Source organism: Mirounga angustirostris, unplaced genomic scaffold, assembly GCF_029215605.1.
Source record: "Mirounga angustirostris isolate CCGP_5_RB_7025 unplaced genomic scaffold, mMirAng1.0.hap1 SCAF_7, whole genome shotgun sequence".
Taxonomy (NCBI): Eukaryota; Metazoa; Chordata; class Mammalia; order Carnivora; family Phocidae; genus Mirounga; species Mirounga angustirostris.
Window position 1 is genome coordinate 106195318 of NW_026991715.1, and position 19346 is coordinate 106214663.

Below are 19346 nucleotides of genomic sequence, written 5' to 3' on the forward strand. Positions count from 1 at the left end.
TCCTTCTCTCTTGGTGGTTGTATTTAAATAAGGCAATGCATATAATATGCTTGGCACAGGGCTGAAATGCTCAAAAATGACAGTATTTCTTATTGCCTGATCTGTCCTCTGCCCCTTCACATAGCATGATTTGAGTGAAATGTGGTGCAAGTTGCCATGGTCCAAAAAGCCATGAGATAGTTTTTAATTATAATCTTATCTTTAGTTATTCATTTGGAGACTTTATCTATTTATTATTTCACATTCTGTATTCCTCTTTACTATAGGCTTCTGAGAAATTATTTCTTGAGGTAGAGGGGACAAAGTCTTCTGAGGGCCTTGACGTTAAGTGCTATAGGAGACTTACTACCACTGCCCACCCACCCCTTCTGCCCCCAGAGTCCAGCCTAAAACAATAGACTTTTCTGTGTCTACTATAAGTTTTCCTTTGACTCAGGAGCATATTTGCTTGGTCTCAGAGTGGAGACTCCATTCTGATCATGGAACCTTAAGACAGATGAAACCTTTCTTACAAGCGTGCTCCCAGGCATCAACATTGGGTGAAACTGACTTGTTTCCAAAAGTGAGAAAACTGCTAAGAAACAGGGGCATCGAGACCGTTTGCCCGGGGTACTCCTTAGCAAGCAGCTGGGAAGAGGCTGGGTGGAGCTGACCAGATGCGGAGAAGAAACAAGGAACCCCATGACCTGAGACCGGTGACAGCCTCCTGAAACACGGGACGCTGGGCAAGCTCGCTGTTGACCATTCTTCTTCAAGCACATCCACTGGCTGATTGCCATCAGTCAGGTTTCCTAGGCTTCAAATTAGGCAAATCCAATATTGGGAAGAAACGTTTATATTACCACTTGGGTTGATTATAGCTTGTTTCTCCTTGATTATCTCGGTTCAGACTGGTGAGCTTTTAACGATGAATTGTAGCCATGACTGGAGATCCAGGAGACTCAAGTCTTTCTGGGGCCTCTGGTTTAGCAGTTCTCTTTAACCCACTGCCACCTAGCGGCAGCTGAGCAGACTGAGGAGCGCTCCACTTCTATTCAGGAAAGAACGTGGTGGGGCAATAAACTTGCCACTGGAATCCGGGAAGCTTAGGGAAAGATAATAGATATCTCTCATTCCACTGGCTTCCATCCCCCTGCCAATATTTAACTGTCACTGTACATTTTAAATGTCAAGCTAGCTGACGGTCCTGCCTTTTTTTGATTAATGAGGACATTCTCATTTAATCAGAAGTCTTTGAGATACAAAACAAACAAGCAAGGGGGAAGAATTAGAGCATGTGGGTCTTGCCTCCCTTCCCTCCACTGTAGTGGTTAGAAATTTCTTGTATGTCGGCTAAGCCCAGCTTAATATATTCTTTGAAAGTGGGGAACTGGGTCTTGACGGTTAACTTGAGTTTTCCCTCTCTAAGTATCAGTGTGATTTTTGTCTACCTTACCCAGGTCACTCAGTTCTGGAAGCACACAGAGGAGATCAAGTAATCCATGTGGCAAATCTTGGAGCAGTTCAATTTCCTTGTACATGCACAGAGGGAAGCTGGTGACAAATTCAAATATTTCCGGAGCCATGTGAGGATCAATTAGTCAAATGTGGTCAAACCCTCAGAGGGAGCAGAGTGAAGGGTGATCTTAGCAGATCACGAAGAGGAGGTTAATGCCAGTGAGCTATTAGGTAGAGTAAATTCACAGGGCAATTACCATTGCTTGGAGTTTAGAAGAGATAATTCACAATGTGGGCCAAGTTCCTTTTCTAAGCATGAGCTTCTAATAAACATGGAAGAACAAAGCCACACAAGGAGAATTGATGTAGATATGTGTGCTTTGGTAAAGAAAAGGTGCAAGGTTACAACAATGAGATGGCAGAAGGCTTGAAACGCATTAACTTTCTAGGTGTGTCTTCACTTGGTCATAGACTCCCATGCCTCCTCCCCTCCATCACCCCTCAAAATCAGCAGAGACAAAGCAGTCAGTACATTAATACAATCATATTTATTACAGATTCCAGACTCCCATATGACACACACCTAAAGCAGAACACTGCAAACTGACGTTACTAGCAGCAATCCTCCCTAAACATGAAGAATTTAGGTGAACTTCACAATTAGGAGTAATTTCAAGACAAGATTATAAGTTATGGTTTTTCTTTTAGCAGCTGGTATATGAATACTGAAACTAGAAATACAGAGAGAGAGTCGTCCAGGTTAGCCTTGTCTAAAAAAACATTAATAAGTCACGGTGCAAAGGGGTACCCCCAGGGTTGCCAAACAGAAAGCTAATGTCTTTAGATGTCAGTAGGAAATAAGCAAATCACTTTTCAAGACACGGCTCACTACCTGCGTTACTGTCAGGACAACAGAAAAAGACCTGGACAGCTGCCCTAGAATCTAGCTCACACATAATTCAGCCAGATAATCATTTCAATACTACCCCCTAAAACTGTTTAGACGTTTCCCCCCACAGCTCTAAAAACATAACATCAGACATAACATCAGACATTTGTTCCAAAGGACTAAAAATCAAAAGCAATTGCGATGTATTGGGAGTAGCTTTTATGGCTTTCCTGAGGGACAGTTGCCATCTTTTCAGAGTGTTTTTAAAGCAGTACTAAGTCTGGGAGCTTATCAAAATACTTTTCATTCTAAATAAATAAAAGACCAACTGAATGTCTCAGGTGTACTTATTTCTTTTCCCCCAGATCTCTGAACCATCCAAAGCCATTCCTTGACAGATAGCTTTCATTTTTATTAGAGGAGTGTAAGAGAACTTACAAACACTTGAAAAATACTCAAAACACTCAGAGTAAAAGAGGTGCAACCCTTCCTCAGAGCCCAGGAACCTGTGACAGGAACCCCAAAGGCTTATCTAAAATCCACCAACTCAATTTGCCAGAAAGTAGACCACCCACCTTTGCAACATAGGCCCAGATAAGATTTTCTTGCTTTATAATCACTAAGAAAAGCATCTGGGAGTTACTGCCCAGGAAAACATAGGCCGATGAACAGAAGCTACTGAAAAGGGGTTGATTGTAGTCTATAACTGGCACAGGAAAAGAAAAATTAAAACAGTTGCTAAACCATTATATTTATACCATGATACTCTTAGGTGAACCTTGGCCTTCCCGTAGCAACCATTTCATTCATAAAAAATGCATACAAATGGGAAAGCTTTGGGGCAGCACCAGTGACAGCTAGCTGTCTTTGAAGAATTTTAATTTTTCCTAAAGGCAAAAATTAAGAGAAAATGTAGAGAATCAATTCTATTTCATGAATTTGCCCATGTCAGTGGCTATGGGGATAGTGCAAATAGAAATACAAAACCCCTCAGCTTCAAGTTAGGGTTCTATTTTTCTCTCAAGGGGTAAGTGGTATACCTAGACTTCTGTACACAGCTTCTGAAGATTAAAGGCAGCTCATAGTTCATGCCTCGACAATCTCTAAAGGTACTGCTGGATAATTTTACCACAAGGAGAGATGAAGCCCCTCCTGACCCACTAACAACTCAGAGCAAGGATTCTCATGCATCTAGACTTTAATGTGAATGGTTTCTCGGCTTTCTGACTTGATATGCACCATGCACAGAGAGCAAGGAACCGACTGGTCTAAAGCCATAGACACTGCTAACGCTGGCTAACCATCTCACAAACAGCCCGCCATGATAAGATGGTCTCTGGACGGAGCATAAATGCTTCCCAAGTACTAGAACAAACAACCTAAAGCGGAAGTTCTCCTGGTGGTAGAGGCATAGAATCACCTCTGTGTACAAAGAATGGCACATGAAATCATTCTGGGTGTGAAACCACATCTCCCGTTGCTCAGTGCTCCTGAGAAGACCTCGAGAAGTGCACAGGTACGCCCCATGAACTGTCTCGGAAACGGATTCCCATGTCTAGAGATTACTTGAAGAGCCCAAATTGGATGTTCAAAAATAAGTCTTATTCCTACCAATTGTTCTAAGCCCACATCCCTGGAGAATCCTAGAAACCAGTTTTGTTGCATTTCAGCTGTGTAGGGCCCCCCTCAAGTGAGCTCGTGGGGGCCTCCAGAACTCTACCATTCTGGCTGTTACTTTCTCTTTTTCTTTCCTTCTCCTGAGGAAGACTTCAGTTATTTTCATAGCAACCTATTATAATGTTCTAGGTGATGACATATTTTGAGCAGCACATAGGTTATTAGAACCAATTTTTTCTTCCTTTTGAAAAATTTCTACAATAATAAAGAAAAGGCAAAAATTTTAAAAACTGACTTCCCTAAAAAAGAATTGTCATACTTTGTACAAAACAGCATATTTACTAAGTAGTATTCATCCTAGAATCACTGTCCAAACCAAACCAATAAATGGGGGCATATGGGCACATCAGACTGATCACATGAGTTTAAATAATTTTCAGAGCCAGAATTATTAGATTGGACAGAAAAGTAGCAAACCAATCGTTATCTGGACATATGAAAATTATATACAAACATGAAAATGCAGCATGTGTTTAAAATAAATCACGTTAGATTTAGTCAGGCACTAAAATGAATGGAAACTGATATATTCCTTTTGATACCAAACTTACTTTATTGGGAAAACCTGGTATCTATTGCAACTTCTAGCTGAGGGACAGAAGGGCAGACAGAGGAGGACATCTAACAGGAAAGACTGGTAAAGAGGTAGAGGCAGGGGTACCTGATGATTAAACAAGATAACTATTAATTGAGAAACTGAGATTTTAGACATAGATTAGATGAGCAGATTCCAAAGATAATTGCTTGACTTTGTAACATGGAACCTCTCTAAATGTTTATTGTATCTGATATGGCTCTAACGAGGAATATTTACAATGCATTTTAAAATAAAAACAAGTAAATGAAACAAAACATCTTCCACAATTCCCCTTTGGGGATGTGTCATTTTTAGATGTGCATTGTCCCTTTGGTACTACCATACAAACCCCTTGAAAAGTTCAGGGGAAAGGGGAATTCTTTCTGACGATGAACAGAAAAGGGTTGGGGCTGGGATGTGAGGGAAGCAGCAAAGAAACGTTACTCTTCTTTTATTGAGGATATTCTTCTAAGAACTTCCATTGTCCTTTACGAGAAAGGAATGGATTATGGAAAACAATTCCTGAAGATATCACTGCCTTCTGAGGACAAGTTCATAATTATGACACCTACGGAGATGACTTTCACATGTAGCACCTGCCTTGCTCATAAGACATAGAACTCTTACCGAGCTATGAAATATAGTTAGTAAAAGTTACTCATGGCACTTAAATATGTTTAGAGACATAAATTCTTTGTCTCAGTGCCCCTGTGAGGTAGGTGTCTGATGGGAAAACCTGAGGCACGGAGGGGTTAAGTCTGCTCTCCTTTCATTACATGACGAGCCAGTGGCCCAGCTAGCAGAAGGACCAGGTGTCCTAACTCCCTCAACAATATTCACCCTGCTTCTCAGAAGGCTTACCTAAGTTACATAAAAATTACAGCAGGGGAATTTTTTTTTTCAAACATTTTAACTAGTTAGCTATTTTTTTTTTCTTAAGGATTTTATTTAAGACAGAGACACAGCGAGAGAGGGAACACAAGCAGAAGGAGTGGGAGAGGGAGAAGCAGGCTTCCTGCTGAGCAGGGAGCCCGATGTGGGGCTCGATCTCAGGAACCTGGGATCATGACCCAGGCCGAAGGCAGACGCTCAACAACTGAGCCACCCAGGCGCCCTAGTTAGCAATTCCTATTCCCACTTTGAACATAAGTTATTCTAAAATAAAACCAAATATAAACAAAACAAAAAATCAAGATTGCCTAACAGTCTGTGTCTAGATGTAGCCTATTCTGTACTAGCAACTGAAAAAGCATATAGTATGATTCAAGTAGAAGTATCAGAGGGTGCTACAGTGTTCTCATTACTCAAGCCAGGCTGTGAGTAAAGTGTCCCTTAGAGATGCCACCCACTGTACTTTGTAAGAACCTCTTCGGCATGACACCAGGGAATAAAACTACCACTCCTGTTTCATGGAAATACCATTCTGAAAGTTAGTCTACACAGGCCAGCCCTAACCAGAAAGGGAACTCTCAACCATGTGATGCATACGTACTACTGAGTTCATGCAGAACTCTTTGAAGCCAGATACGAAGGTCATAGTCACCTGCCATAAAGCTCACGGAACAGTTCACACTACGTACAGAAGGGCAATACACTGGGTACATGCACTAGCACCATGCCACAGAAGTGAGAGAAGGACAAGAAGCCACCTCGTGAGCATCTTCTAGTCCCATCTGGCATGCCATTCTCAGAAGCTACCTCTGCTAAGTGGGGAAGGCTACTGAAGTCCTGTATCCCTTTAAATAATGAGAGGGGTAAAAACAGAATATTCGTTGTCAGTTGCTCTGAGCATACCAGCTATCCAAATTTTACTCTTTCATAAGTTGGTAGCTTTCTTAGTTTTATAGATATTCAAAGGTAATAAATTACATTTCTTGATCAAGAGAGAATGGTGTAGAGCAAAATTCCAAGGTCAGTTACAAGTTGTGGGTACAAGACTACAGGGAAATTTATATTGCTACTCTTAGAATCAAATTCATGAGTACTTAGGGCACTAGCTTTTAGAAATGAAATTATTTTTTGAGGTGTTTTTTCCCTCCCACCCTTTTAGTATCTGTGAGGTGAATTTAATTCATACCATGACCCCTAATTCAAATGAAGATTTGATATTTGGTTTGAGTGTCTAAACTCGACCATGACACCAAATAAGATGCATGTTGTTTCCTCTGTACAGCTTTTGACTTGATATTAATGCAAATACCCACCCTCCTAAGGCCTGCGTCCCCTTGAGGGAGCTCATCTTCCAGAGGGCCGGAGCCTGGCTCTATGCTCTGCACATGCAGGACCAGAGGGAATCATTCCAACTCAGAGTTTCACTGGGATACTAGTATACAGCATAGCAGCAATTCATGCATTTTATTTCTAAAAACCAAAGCTCCAGGGAGGCCAGCTGGTCACTGTGCAAGATGAACCAGCAGGACATTCTCGCCTCGAATGAAAATCTGATTTATGTGTCGAGTGAATACCTGCTGGTAATCCACTTTGGGCTTTCGCTTTTTCTTACGGGGCTGGCCCCTGGAAAGGGTGGTAGCCCTGGAAAAGGTACCTCCCGCACTTGACCCTTCTGTCCGTGTAGTCCTCCCTGACATCTCTGACCTGGACTCCTCCCTTGCAGATGCCTGCAGGGAAGAAGGGACGGAGCGGGAGCGCCTGCGTGAGCCCCGGTCAGTATCTTCTCTTCCCCACACTGAAGCCACCTTCCAAGTAGATGTCTGGGAATATCTGGACAGAGTGGAGTCTTCAACTGCAGACTTAGAATCTGCTTCCTTTCTGGAGGTATCTTGAAGTTTTAGGCGATCAAACAGCTATAAGGAAAGCAATGATAAATATCAGCCTTCTCTTTGGCCTTCAACATCCCTCTTTCAATATAGAAAAAAACACCAGATTGCTTAATTAGGTTTTATAGACTCCTTGCTGTGCAATTTTTAAAAAGTTAGTAATGAATCATCTGTGTGTAGCCATAATACAGATAAATCAATAATGCCAAGAGAAAAGGCACCTGCTTTTTTCTGTGGTATAAAATGGAAAGACTTTTAAGGTTATAAGAGGTAACTTGTTGCTCAAATACTATGCAGGTCAAAAGCACAGACTCATTTGTGATTAGCTGAATGCATGAGAAGCGAGACTAACGAAGATCTTGGTCCAGGCATACATAGTGGACAGCAAATGAGCTCTCCCACTAGGAAAACCTGTTCACCAGGCTCAGTGATCTCCATTTCTAAGCTTGAAAGCACACTGGGTACTCAGGAAGTCAGGGGAAACAGCCTACCCTAGTGAGAGTCAATGAAGAATCCCGCTCATACGCTTTGCCTAGAACAGGTTTTCGGTAGGTCTCATCCACATCGGTAAGTGCCTAGAAAAACAGCCCAAAGGAGAAAAAAATTTGGCAGAATTAAAAATATTATTTTTACAGCTTCCAGGAAAAAATTTAAAAAGCACAATAAACATCTCATTTAGCAGAACTAAACAAGTGACTCCGCTCTTGGGCAGAAAGAAATGGTAATACCTGGCACCTCTGAGTAAGATTTCCAAGCTGCTACCACCATATAATATGGGTTTTGTCTATGGTAAGGGGCCTTTACAAATGCATGGTAGAGGTCCTTAAATTTCAGTGTGCATAAGTATCTAGGAAGCTTATTAAAATATAAATCCAAGGCTACTTCCTAGATATGCTGACTCAGTAGGTCTGGGATAAAGCCCAGGAATTTTCTCTTTTAACCAGAAACTCCATGATTGTGATGTAGGGTGCTGCTAGGCCGCACTTTGAGGAAACACTATTCTACTGCTTCTTTTCCTTCCTCAGTTTCTAGGTCTTATGACAGCAATGAACTGGTATTAACAACCAGGGTTACATACAGAATTGTTGAATTTTTGTCTCTCAGAGATAAACCTCATAGGACAGCTATTAGGATCAAATGACATCATGTCTGAGAAATCAATTTGAAAAGTATAACTCACCCTACAAATATAAGCTGACAGGATTATTATCATGACCATCATATCAAAGATGTTCTCTTAAATACTATTCCTTCAAAGGGAAAATTGTAACAGTAAAGTACTTTCCCCTACATTTTAGATATAAGAAAAGTGGGCTTCAGAGAAATTATCTTGCCTAGAATAACACAACTACCAAGTGGTAAAGCTAGGATTCAAATCCAGGTCTTCTGATTGCACAGTGGTTGAAAACATGATTTTAGGAGTCAGAAAGACCTGGAATAAAGTTCTAGGACCTCCACTTACTAACAGGGTAATTTGGGCCAATCATTCAGTATCTCTAGCCTCAATTTCTTCATTTGTAAAATGGAACAGTAGTAAACCTCATTCATTGAGATAAACCCTTAGTACACTATCCAGCAAATGCTAAGTGCTTAATAAATGGCAGCAACTACTATACTCATCTAGGAGAATGCATGGATGAAGATAAAATGCAGGAAAAAGAAAAGTTGGAGATGGAAGACCATATGAAAAAGAAACAGCAGAAAGCCTGGTGTTCCTATTTTAACTGCCCCATATTGTGTTGTGCTATAATGTCTCTTCACTCCTACAAATATCTAGTAAGCAGACAATAAGCCTCTAGGAGAGTGGGGGCGCATTCCCTTCATAAGGAAAACCATGTAAAGTACCTTGCTTATTAGTATGCCTGCTTCCCCTCTATCTTCATCTATCTTCCCAAAACTGTAGCGTGAAAGTTCCTTTCTGAAATTTCTGTACCTGGCACTGGTAAAGTACCAGCCAAAGTGGAAAATCAGTAAATATTTTGAAATGAGTGAAAGAATGGTCAGTAGGAAATTGATATAAAATTACTAAACAGCTGAAATAAATAATTATTCCTTAAGGCTGGGTTTCTTAACCATAGCACTAATGACATTTTGGACCAGATACTTCTTTGTTGTTGGGGGGCTATCTTGTGTATTGTAGGATGTGCAGCAACTCCTCTGGCCTCTACCCATTAGATACCAATAATACCCCATGCCACAATTGTGACAATTAAAAAATGCCCCCAGACATTGCCAATTGTCCCTAGGAAGGAGAGAAGGGCAAAATTACCCTGGTTGAAAGCCAATGCTTTAAAGAAAAGGAAGCAACAGAAAGTACTCTTTTGTTGCTGGCCAAGAGAATGCAAAAATTCTAGTTCTTCTGGGAAGTTATTCTATAGGTTTTCCTAAATAAGGTTACTCAGGTCATTTAGACATATAAAAGTTAATCCCTAGGAGGTTCTCTAACCCCTTGAGAAGGGCTTAATTACCATATTCCAGAACTTGTCAAATGCGACGAGGAAGCCTGTACAGACACCCCGAAGACCCTTGAAAGTGCGGATGTGAACATTCACCTTCACTCCCTCCCGGATACAACGATGGAGCTCACCCAGAGGGCTGCCTTCATGCACTGAAACAAGACAAGAACAGTGAGCATAGCATGAACATCTGCTCTCATTCCCAGAATTAACACCCAAGGCCACCCGACCATCTCCAGCAACATTAGGCAACATGGCACAGTGGCAACCTCACTGTGCAAACAGGAAGGCCCAATGGGCAACATAACAAGTACAGGCAGCAGGCACTGAAATAAGGCAAGATTCCACCAGGACGGAGATAAAGTGTACATGTGGCTATCACCCAGATGTTTCACTACTCGAACAGCCTGTGTTCTATGATGTCATTGACGCTAAGATGCACCATTATTTACAAATTTTTGGGGGGGAAAACCCCACATTAAATGTACACATCAGCAGCAAAACTCTTCTCAGTTCTGTATCTGGGTAAGATAACTTTTTTTTTAAGATTATTTATTTATTTGTCAGAGAGAGAGAGACCATGCACGCAAAAGCCAGGGAAGCGGCAGGCAGAGGGAGAAGCAGGCTCCCTGCTGAGCAAGGAGCCCAATGTGGGGCTCAATCCCAGGACTCCGGGATCATGACCTGGGCCAAAGGCAGAAGCTTAACTGACTGAGCCACCCAGGTGTCCCAAGACAAGTTTTTTAAGGGTAATTCTCATGAACCACATATCCAGCTTGACTCTTTACCAAAAAAACCCAAAACCAAACAACTTGTTCATATGTTTAAAGGAAACAAACCATGTAACACACCTGCCCTTAAATATGTGCAGTCCTCTAAGACAGAATGAACTTTTGGCCGCCCATCTGAAGACCCTCCATGCCTAAGCTCTCTGGAGCCGATGGATTCCAATGTACATCATCTTTACACTAGGAGGAAGAGACCTGGTTGCATTCCAAGCCTGGCTGATACAAAGGCGCCTGCTAGGCATTAGGCTCCTATGAGATTGCTGATAAGCATCACATAAAAAGAATAGGACAATTCATGGGAAGAGTGCTGGGACTATAACCTGCAGCTTTTACTATGATGGATTCTTTTTTCAGAGCTTGGGAAGAGGGATGAATTTTATTTTTATGACTTCACGTAAACTTAGCCTTCACAATATGATGGCTATACTATATAAAACCTTCCAAAAGAAAACCACATGTGCACACACACACACTCTTACACTCACACTCACACATACACAGCCTCAGTCTTTCCCTCCCAAGTTTGCAAGGCAAAAGTCTCTGGAGCTTGATTATTGCCATCAATAGTAAACACACAAAAAAAACCTGTTTTGTTTCTAGTGCCAGGAAAGACAACAACAGTCCTGCACTTCAGTTTGGATAACTAAGCAGGTTACTCTTGACCTCCTTATCCCTCACTCACAGATCAGCTTATAAATGATGGCAGTGATAAATTAATAAAAGAAAATACTCTTGGAAGAAAGTAACTTAGCAGATGAGAAGTGGGAGTTTATGTCAGATTGAAAATTTAGCAAGAAGGCACAGTTGAAGGCAGTGTGGCAGAAACAGAGGCCTTGAAAGGAACATAAGCACCTTGGTCTGATCTTCATCATCTATCCCTGCTCTAGCAATAGCATATTTTGAAATACTTTGAATGTTTGAGTAACTTTTTCTCCACAAGTCTGAGTTTCCTTATTCATAAAATGAGGTTAGACTAGTTATCTTCTAGATTCATTTCAGGAGTAAGTCTTTATAATTCAATTTCTTAGAAACTGATCATACTGCCTGAATCAGTTTCTTTGCCTATACACATTCCCTGCTTCCCCTCACCCCTGCATGTGTTTCCACCAACAGTGGAAAGACCATTCTTTTCTTAAACACCATTCTTGTTCTAACTTGTAAATAAATAGAGGTACTACTTCACCCCCTGAGCCCCCAAACCAGAGAGAAACCACAGACACACACCTTAACAACAGTTTTCTTATTCTGGTTAAACAAATGATAAACTCGGGTCTTTCAACTCTCATATCTGTACTCTTCTCTCTTTTTTTTTCCCAAAGATTTGATAAGGTGTAATTCCAGGAATCACTTCACTCCTTGTGTGATCAAAAATATAACACTAGCACCACCTATCACAGCAAACTGCCAAGGCAAAAATGAGCTCCACATTCTGAATCAGAATGCACATTCTGATCTCTTTCCAGCAGTCTGTATAACAAACTCCAAATGGATATATGAGCCAGTCTTCTAAAATGTAATACAACAAAAAAACATATGCCTTATCTTTGAAGATTGTTATTCTTCCAGATCTCCTTCTCCATTGCCACTATTCTTATGCCCCAACCTTCCAAAGCCAGGTCATTCTTAACTCCATTCTTCTCCCTACTTGTGGCCACACTAAGCTCAGACAACAGATTCTCAATAACTAAGACATACCCTTTCCTTTCTCCTTCTCCAATCAATAATACAGTCCAGAGCCTTATCAGATGATTGGCTTATTATCTGTCTAGTCTAGTCTCCCAGTTCCCCTCACATCATCCCTGACACCATCATTATCACCAATTACTGAGCGCTCGGTATGAGCCAGGCCTTGGGTTAAGTTTAACTTTATGCATGTTATTTTATTTAATCCTCACAACTTTAACACATAGGTACTATTATTTTGCCCCACTTTACAGATGAGGAAAATAAGGCTCAGAAATGTTTATTTAAATAATTTCTCAAGGTTATTTACCTAGTAAACAGCTGAGCCAACACCCAATACAGGCAGGGTATATATACATCCTGACCTGGAGCTTTTAATTATGACAGTCTAAAACAATAACCACAACAATAATCTAAAACAATCGCAGTGACATTTAACATTCATTGAGAATTTCCCTACATGTAAGAGCTTTGAATGGGTTAACTAACTTAAACTTAACAGCTATAGGTAGATACTATTACTGTCCTCACTTTACAGATGAGGAAACTGAGGTTTCCCAAAGAGTTTAAGTGACTTGCCTACTGTAAAACAGCTAGAAAGTGCAGGAGCCAGTGTTCAAAACTAAAAAAGCCAGCAGTCAAACTCTTGAGTCTGTGGTCTATACCTCCCCAAATACACTTTACCACTAGAAAGTAAGTTATTAGAAAGGTTGCCCTAAAAGTTTTTTCACTTAAGAATACACACGATGGGGCGCCTGGGTGGCTCAGTTGGTTAAGCGACTGCCTTCGGCTCAGGTCATGATCCTGGAGTCCCAGGATCGAGTCCCGCATCGGGCTCCCTGCTCGGCAGGGGGTCTGCTTCTCCCTCTGACCCTCCCCCTCTCATGCTCTATCTCATTCTCTCTCTCAAATAAATAAATAAAATCTTTAAAAAAAAAAAAAAAGAATATACACGATGGTTCCCACTATCTATCATAACAAAGTCAAAGAGAAACTCTTTGGTCTTCAAAGTGTTTTTAACAAATCCTTCTCTGGACCCAAATTCAGTTCTCATTGCTCTAGACACACACCTTTCTGCCTCACTTATGTGGCACCCTCCACCCACCAAAAGAAGCAAGCAAAGAAAAATGAGAATTTAGAATGTACTCCCCTCTTCCCTTACCTGAGATTAGCATAATGGCCCTGGCACACAGGCCCTGGAGTTGAACAACCCAGCATTAAGTCTCAGATGCAAACTAACAAGCTATGTGATCCTGGGCAAGTAGTTAAGCTCAGCAGACCTCATTTATAAAGTAGTATCTAAAGGTAAAATAAGATATAATGCGTCTAAAGGGCTTGGCAAGTGCACAACACTTACCAGCTAAATAATAGTAGCCACAATTAGCAACAATAAAATTGTCTCTTGACCTAAAAAGGGGCATGAGAGAACTTTCTGAGGTGATGATTTGTTCTGTATCTTGATTGTGGTGGTAATTTCACAACTATACATTTGTCAAAACTCACTTTAAAAGGGTGAATTTTATTATGTGTAAATTATACCTCAATAACCTATTAAATAATTACTGTTATCCTCAACCATGCACTTCCTTAAATTAACTTTGAGACCTGAAGCCAATCTCTTCCAGGAACTCTTTCTGAATAAATTTAATCTTCACCCTTGCTTCTGTACTTTTCTTGCTTTCTTCCTTTTTGTTTTTTAAAGATTCATTTATTTATTTTAGAGAGAGAGACAGAGAGTGTGCATGAGCAGGGGGAAGGGCAGAGGGAGAGCAGCAGATTCCCTGCTGAGTGGGGAGCCCAACGCAGGGCTCAGGCTGAATCGCACAACCCTGAGATCATGACCTGAGCCTAAATCAAGAGTTGGACACTCAACTAACTGAGCCTCCCAGACACCCCTGTACTCTTCTTGCTTTCTGAAGCTCATCAGTTCTCTGTGATGTCTACCCATCTCTATCATGTACACTCAACTGTTTCTAGTGATGTGATTAAAATTTTCAGTGCCTATGGCACGTTCTAAGATCTTGATTCCAGGCATATATTTAATCATGGGAAATCGACAAAGCTGGTTTTCATGCTCTGTCATACCAATATAGCAGAGTGCTCCATAGGTAAAGCTAAAACCACTCCCACATAGAAATATGTCTTTCCCTTGACAATCTCTGTAGCAAAGCAACAACTGGCAAAATGGAAATAAATGTTACAATCTGACACTTGAAGTGCATTTCCAAGATCTGATAGTGGCAATAAGGTCCCCCAAACTGCTCTTATTTTAGGAACATGCATACTTTATCTTTGTGTTACTGTTGGGCAAGCAAGCTGGGGTGCACCCTAGCTTTGGCAAGAAGGCTCTGGCACTGTGTGTCACAGTAGATGATCTGACAAAGATACATCTAACAGCACACAGCTTTTCAGGATGTTTCTCTCTTAATAAACACGTCTAGGAATGAAAATATTCCCTTGCTTCGCACAACCCTCTATTCTAAAAGCAGTGATTTAATAATGTTACAGTTTAGCTATCAGGATACAGATGCTTTGAATGGCTAACTAGGTCACTGTGTTCACTGGCAGATGTCAGAAATGTTTGCCAGATGACAAAAGACATAACCCTGGGCTGTTTTTATTCCATTTGTTTAAGACCTAACTCCCACGTTAGCAACCTTCCCTGTTTACAGCTTTACTCTAAGGATCTATTCGGAGGCTCCAAGAGATTCCCTTGTATCATTTACACCTTCAGAACTTAAAATAACCTGTGCATATGGTAACGGGAGCCTGACAGACACACTCCTGCACCCATCCTGGCAGAGTGGCTGTGAAACAGTGTCTGGGTTTTAGTGGCATTTGTCCCTGCTGCATTCCAGCACTTGTGACTTGGTAATGCAAACATACGTGTATCAAGACCCAGTGGCCCTTCTCCTATAAGCACCCTGGAAGGAGCTGTCACTTAATGTGCAGGGGTTATGCGATTATGTTCCCTGTTCTAACTGAACAGATAGATCTCCCCACTCTCCGTCCCATCATCCCCAATCCCACTCACCAAACACTCTCCTTTCCTTAATACTGGTCGTGCCCCTCCCCTCTGGCTGTGGTCCCTAAGACCTCTCATCAACTCCGCAGATCCTCCCTGTAATGCCCCGTTTCCGGGCCCCACCACCTCTCCAGATCCCCGTCACACCCGCAGACCCTCGCTGCAGGGAACTCATCACCTCTGTAGCCACTTCCACGGACCCAGTTACCTCCGCGGACCTACACCCGTTACCCACGCAGACCCTTCCCGTGGCTCCTTATTACCTCCACAGCCTGAGCACTCTCAACCCCCACCTCCCCGCTCATGCAGACCTCTGATTACTCCAGAAGACCCTCCCCACGCCCCCATTGGCCACATGACTCCAGCAGAACCTCCTCACGGTGGCGGATTAGCTCCGCAACCTTCACCAAGACCCTTCCCCTGACGCGTGTGGACCTGCGCCAAGCCCCTAGCACCCTGCAAACACCCCGTGGGCCACCACCTTCCGGGCAGCCGGCTGGGCCCTCGTGCCCCCCACCGCCCCGCCCCGCCCGCCCCCGCAGGACTCACAGGGCATTCGCGTGAGCACGTTGCGCGGCGCCTTCCTGCTCCGGCCCGGACCCCGCCGGCGCGGCCCCGCGGCCCCGTCCCCTTCCTCCTTGGCCACCATGAGGCGACGGAGGCGCTGGATGCGCTCGGGGTCTGGCGCGGGGGCGTCCTGGCGGCGACGGGCTCTGGCCGAGAGCCCGGCAGCGGCGGCGGGGCCCCTTGAGCCCGCGGCCGCGCCCCGCGCCCGCCCGCGCCCGCCGCCCCGGACCCCGGTCCTGAGGAAGCTCTCGTACTCGGCCAGGTTGTTGAAGCAGGGTGCGTTGGGGTAGGGGATGGGCGGCAGGCGGGGCGCGTACAGGGCCAGCAGAGGGTCGAAGCTGTCAGAGCTGACATCCAGCCGCGGGCTGGGCGGGCGCGCGGGGCTCCCGGCGAGAGCCGACCTCGCCCCCCGCTCCCGCTCCTCCATGTTTGAAAGGCCCGCAAGCCGAGGCCGATGGGAAGGAGGAGCGGAGCCGCCAGAGGGCGGCACTGCGCAGCCGCGGCCTGGGGTTGCACTGCGCCGGCGCGACCGCCGGAGGGCAGCATCTGTCCGCGCTCAGCCCCGCCGGCCCGCCACGGCGCTCGGAAAACGGATTAATCTGTTTGAACGCGGTTTCCCCATGTATATCATTATCACTTAGGGTGTTTGTTAATACTCTAGATTCCCCGGGGGTGGATCTTGGAATCGGCATTTTAACAAGCCTCCCTAGGCGTTTTTCTGCTCTCAAACTGCAGTATACTCCTGGCTTGAGCTGATGGGAAGAGGCTGGAAGAGGGCAGTCCCAATCTGCTTTCATGCCGAGTCTCACTGGGGGTTAGCCTACCTGGGCTCAAATCATTTCGCTTCTTTGGATCTTTACATTATCACCTGAAATGTGATAGAAATAGTACCTAACCTACAGAATTCTCCTAAGAATGAAGAGATACTGCATAGAGAGCATTTAAATGCTCTATGTTAGCTAGTTAGTATTGGTTAAGTAGACAATGAAGGATGGTTGGATCCCAGTCCTGCATTTCCGACACCCTATGCAAAAAGTAATTTGTATTAACACCAGAGCGACCTTAGTATTAAAGAAAATTCACTGTATCACTGATTTTCTGAGCACTACTTAGGCAAGTGGAGGAAACTAGGAAAACAGCTCTTGGAAGCCAGGATGATGAAGATTTACAAGACCTGGTTGTACCACTTATTTTTTAAGATGCTGAACATAGCATGTTCAGCAAAACATTTTTGCTTTTTGATATTAAAATGAAAGCCTATACAGAAGGCCAGATATTATCCCCTAATCCATCACAGCCAAGATGTTTCCAGTTACCTACAAGTCACACAAATCACCTTCCTGCCACCACTCTCCTGAACTATCAACTAGCTCTTTCTTGTGTTTGAACATTTCTTTACGCTTTGGAAAGCCCAAGAGAATGTTATTCTCTACCTTAGAAAGCAAGATGAAAATTAATATACAACTGTGAAACACTGGAATGCTGCAACAAACAAAAGCCATCAGAAGGTGTTCCTAAGAGCACTACGGGTTTAGTTATGGTAGGACTATTAAACATCTATTGCTTTGCTCAAAACTTCTGCCCAAACAATAAACAAAGCTGCAAACTGCTGCTAGTTCAACGATTTAAGTGTTCGTCCCCCTATCTTAAGACAAATTGAGCCTTGATAGTATCACACAGCACCCACAGGAAGCACATTTCTTTGGGTGGTTTTGTCCTGAAAGTCTGTACTTTAATGCCTCTTATTTAAATTTATCTATATAATTGATACCTATATAGATAGATATAATTTATATAAATTTTGACATATAATGCTATCCATTTACTTACCATTATGTTACATTGGCCAGTCAGGAGCTACATTACCTTATTGCCTCATGTGGCCTATCACAGTATACTGAGGGCCATGTTGCCCAAAGTGCCATGTATCATCCATAGGCATCAGAAGCCTTTTTGGTTAAAAATCCGATTAGCAAACCTCAGATCTTCACAGGGGGAGAGGTGGAGGCTGGAATAGCACTTAAAACAAGCATTCCAAGTAAATTTTTGTATGCAGAAGTCTGTGAATCACTGCTGTGATGAAGGTACATTTATCCTGGCTTATGTAAAGACACATATATACAAAAGTTGGATTCATATACTGTATTTGTATGAGAAAAATAAATGAAAAACTACGCCAAGGGAGTGGAAACCTTTATTTTTTTTTTTCCAGAGATTTTATCAATTACCAAACAAGTACCAAATCTCCTCTTCCTGTGTAGTAAGAACAGGAAGGGAAAAAAATGATTCTGACAGATGAGGTATCAATTAGTGAAGGAGACCAGCCGTTGCCTTCAAAAGTACATTTTCTTTGTGGCTGTAAATTCTGTAATGCAAGACCAGGCACTAAAGTGTAGGCTGCACTTAATTAGTTCTTTTTTTTTTTAAAGATTTTATTTGTCAGAGAGAGAGCACGAGCAGGGAGAGCAGGAGGCAGAGAGGGAGAAGCAGACTCCCCGCTGAGCAGGGAGCCTGACTCAGGACTCGATCCCAGGACCCTGAGATCATGACCTGAGCTGAAGGCAGATGCTTAACTGACTGAGCCATCCATGTGCCCCTTAATTAATTCTTAATAGAGCCAAATAATCTTACTCTGAAATATGACACGAGGACAACAGGCAATGTGAGTTCTCTCACCACCTATCCTCACTTCAGAGGGGGACCCCTGGCTTCAGAGGCCAGCAACTTGGCAATGTGCCATTACTGCTGCTACTCTATGCTGCTCCTCCCCCAACTACACTGGCCCACCAGCAGGTGGAACTATTAGGTGCCCAGGACACCTGCCACTTGTGACCCCAAGGGGAGTGTTGACCACTCCGCTAATTCAAATGTCAGTATTCTGATTACATAGAGGCTACCTGAGAATCCTTTTCAGGAAGTCCAGCAGGAAGGTAACTTTTAAAACTGAAGTATTTAGAGGACACGGAATCAATGTTTTTTCCTCATCCTTCATTCTCACACTTTCTTTTTCTCATATACACATAATTCTCTTTCTTTTTAGAAAGAGGTTAAGTGGCCTTGAAAATACCCCTGGTGAGACAATGATCATGCTGACAACTCCACAAAATCAATCTATGGAATGTTTACACAAGGACTTCCAAACTACAAATTTGTTCAGCCAAAGTTGCCAACTTGGAAACTGGCACAAAACCCTGATTCTCCCTGGAATTCCTGAATTCAGAGGCATCATGCAGCGACCAACCTATTATCTCCAGGTCAAAGTACACGGGAGGAAAGGTGAGATTTTCAAGGTTAGTGCATTCTGTAGTTAAGAACAGGTGGTTGAGAGTAAAGTTTGGATTCATGTTCTGTCATAGGTGGAAAAAGCTTGACACTTATGCCACAATCTAAAAATGATTCATTCTGCCTAGCATAAAATAGTTCTTGCTTTATAAAAATAGCACCACGATTAAAAAAAAAAATGCACTTCT

At 42.8% G+C, this 19346-nt stretch overlaps 1 protein-coding gene and 1 long non-coding RNA gene across 6 annotated transcripts in view; one reads left to right on the forward strand and one right to left on the reverse strand.

The window, feature by feature from the left end:
• LSM11 (LSM11, U7 small nuclear RNA associated) overlaps window positions 1-16340 on the reverse strand; it is a 28593-nt gene extending 12253 nt beyond the window's left edge. For 3 of the 5 annotated variants that reach the window (XR_010413243.1, XR_010413244.1, XM_045902056.3), the window contains exons 1-4: window positions 15859-16340; window positions 9826-9965; window positions 7849-7932; window positions 7176-7384 (exon numbers count right to left, since the gene is read on the reverse strand). Coding sequence is in view for 3 of the 5 variants with exons in the window: in XM_045902056.3 (XP_045758012.2) it covers window positions 7176-7384; window positions 7849-7932; window positions 9826-9965; window positions 15859-16303 (878 nt within the window). In the remaining 2 variants the exon portion in view is untranslated. Of the gene's footprint in view, window positions 1-1966; window positions 7385-7848; window positions 7933-9825; window positions 9966-15858 lie in introns of those variants that run through there. The other 2 variants (XM_064596604.1, XM_045902055.3) reach the window with 2 other exon arrangements.
• LOC135365422 (uncharacterized) lies at window positions 16030-19339 on the forward strand. The gene is made up of 2 exons (XR_010413245.1): window positions 16030-16152; window positions 18917-19339. It is a non-coding gene; the product is annotated as an uncharacterized LOC135365422 (long non-coding RNA).
• Window positions 19340-19346: the final 7 nt, after the last annotated feature.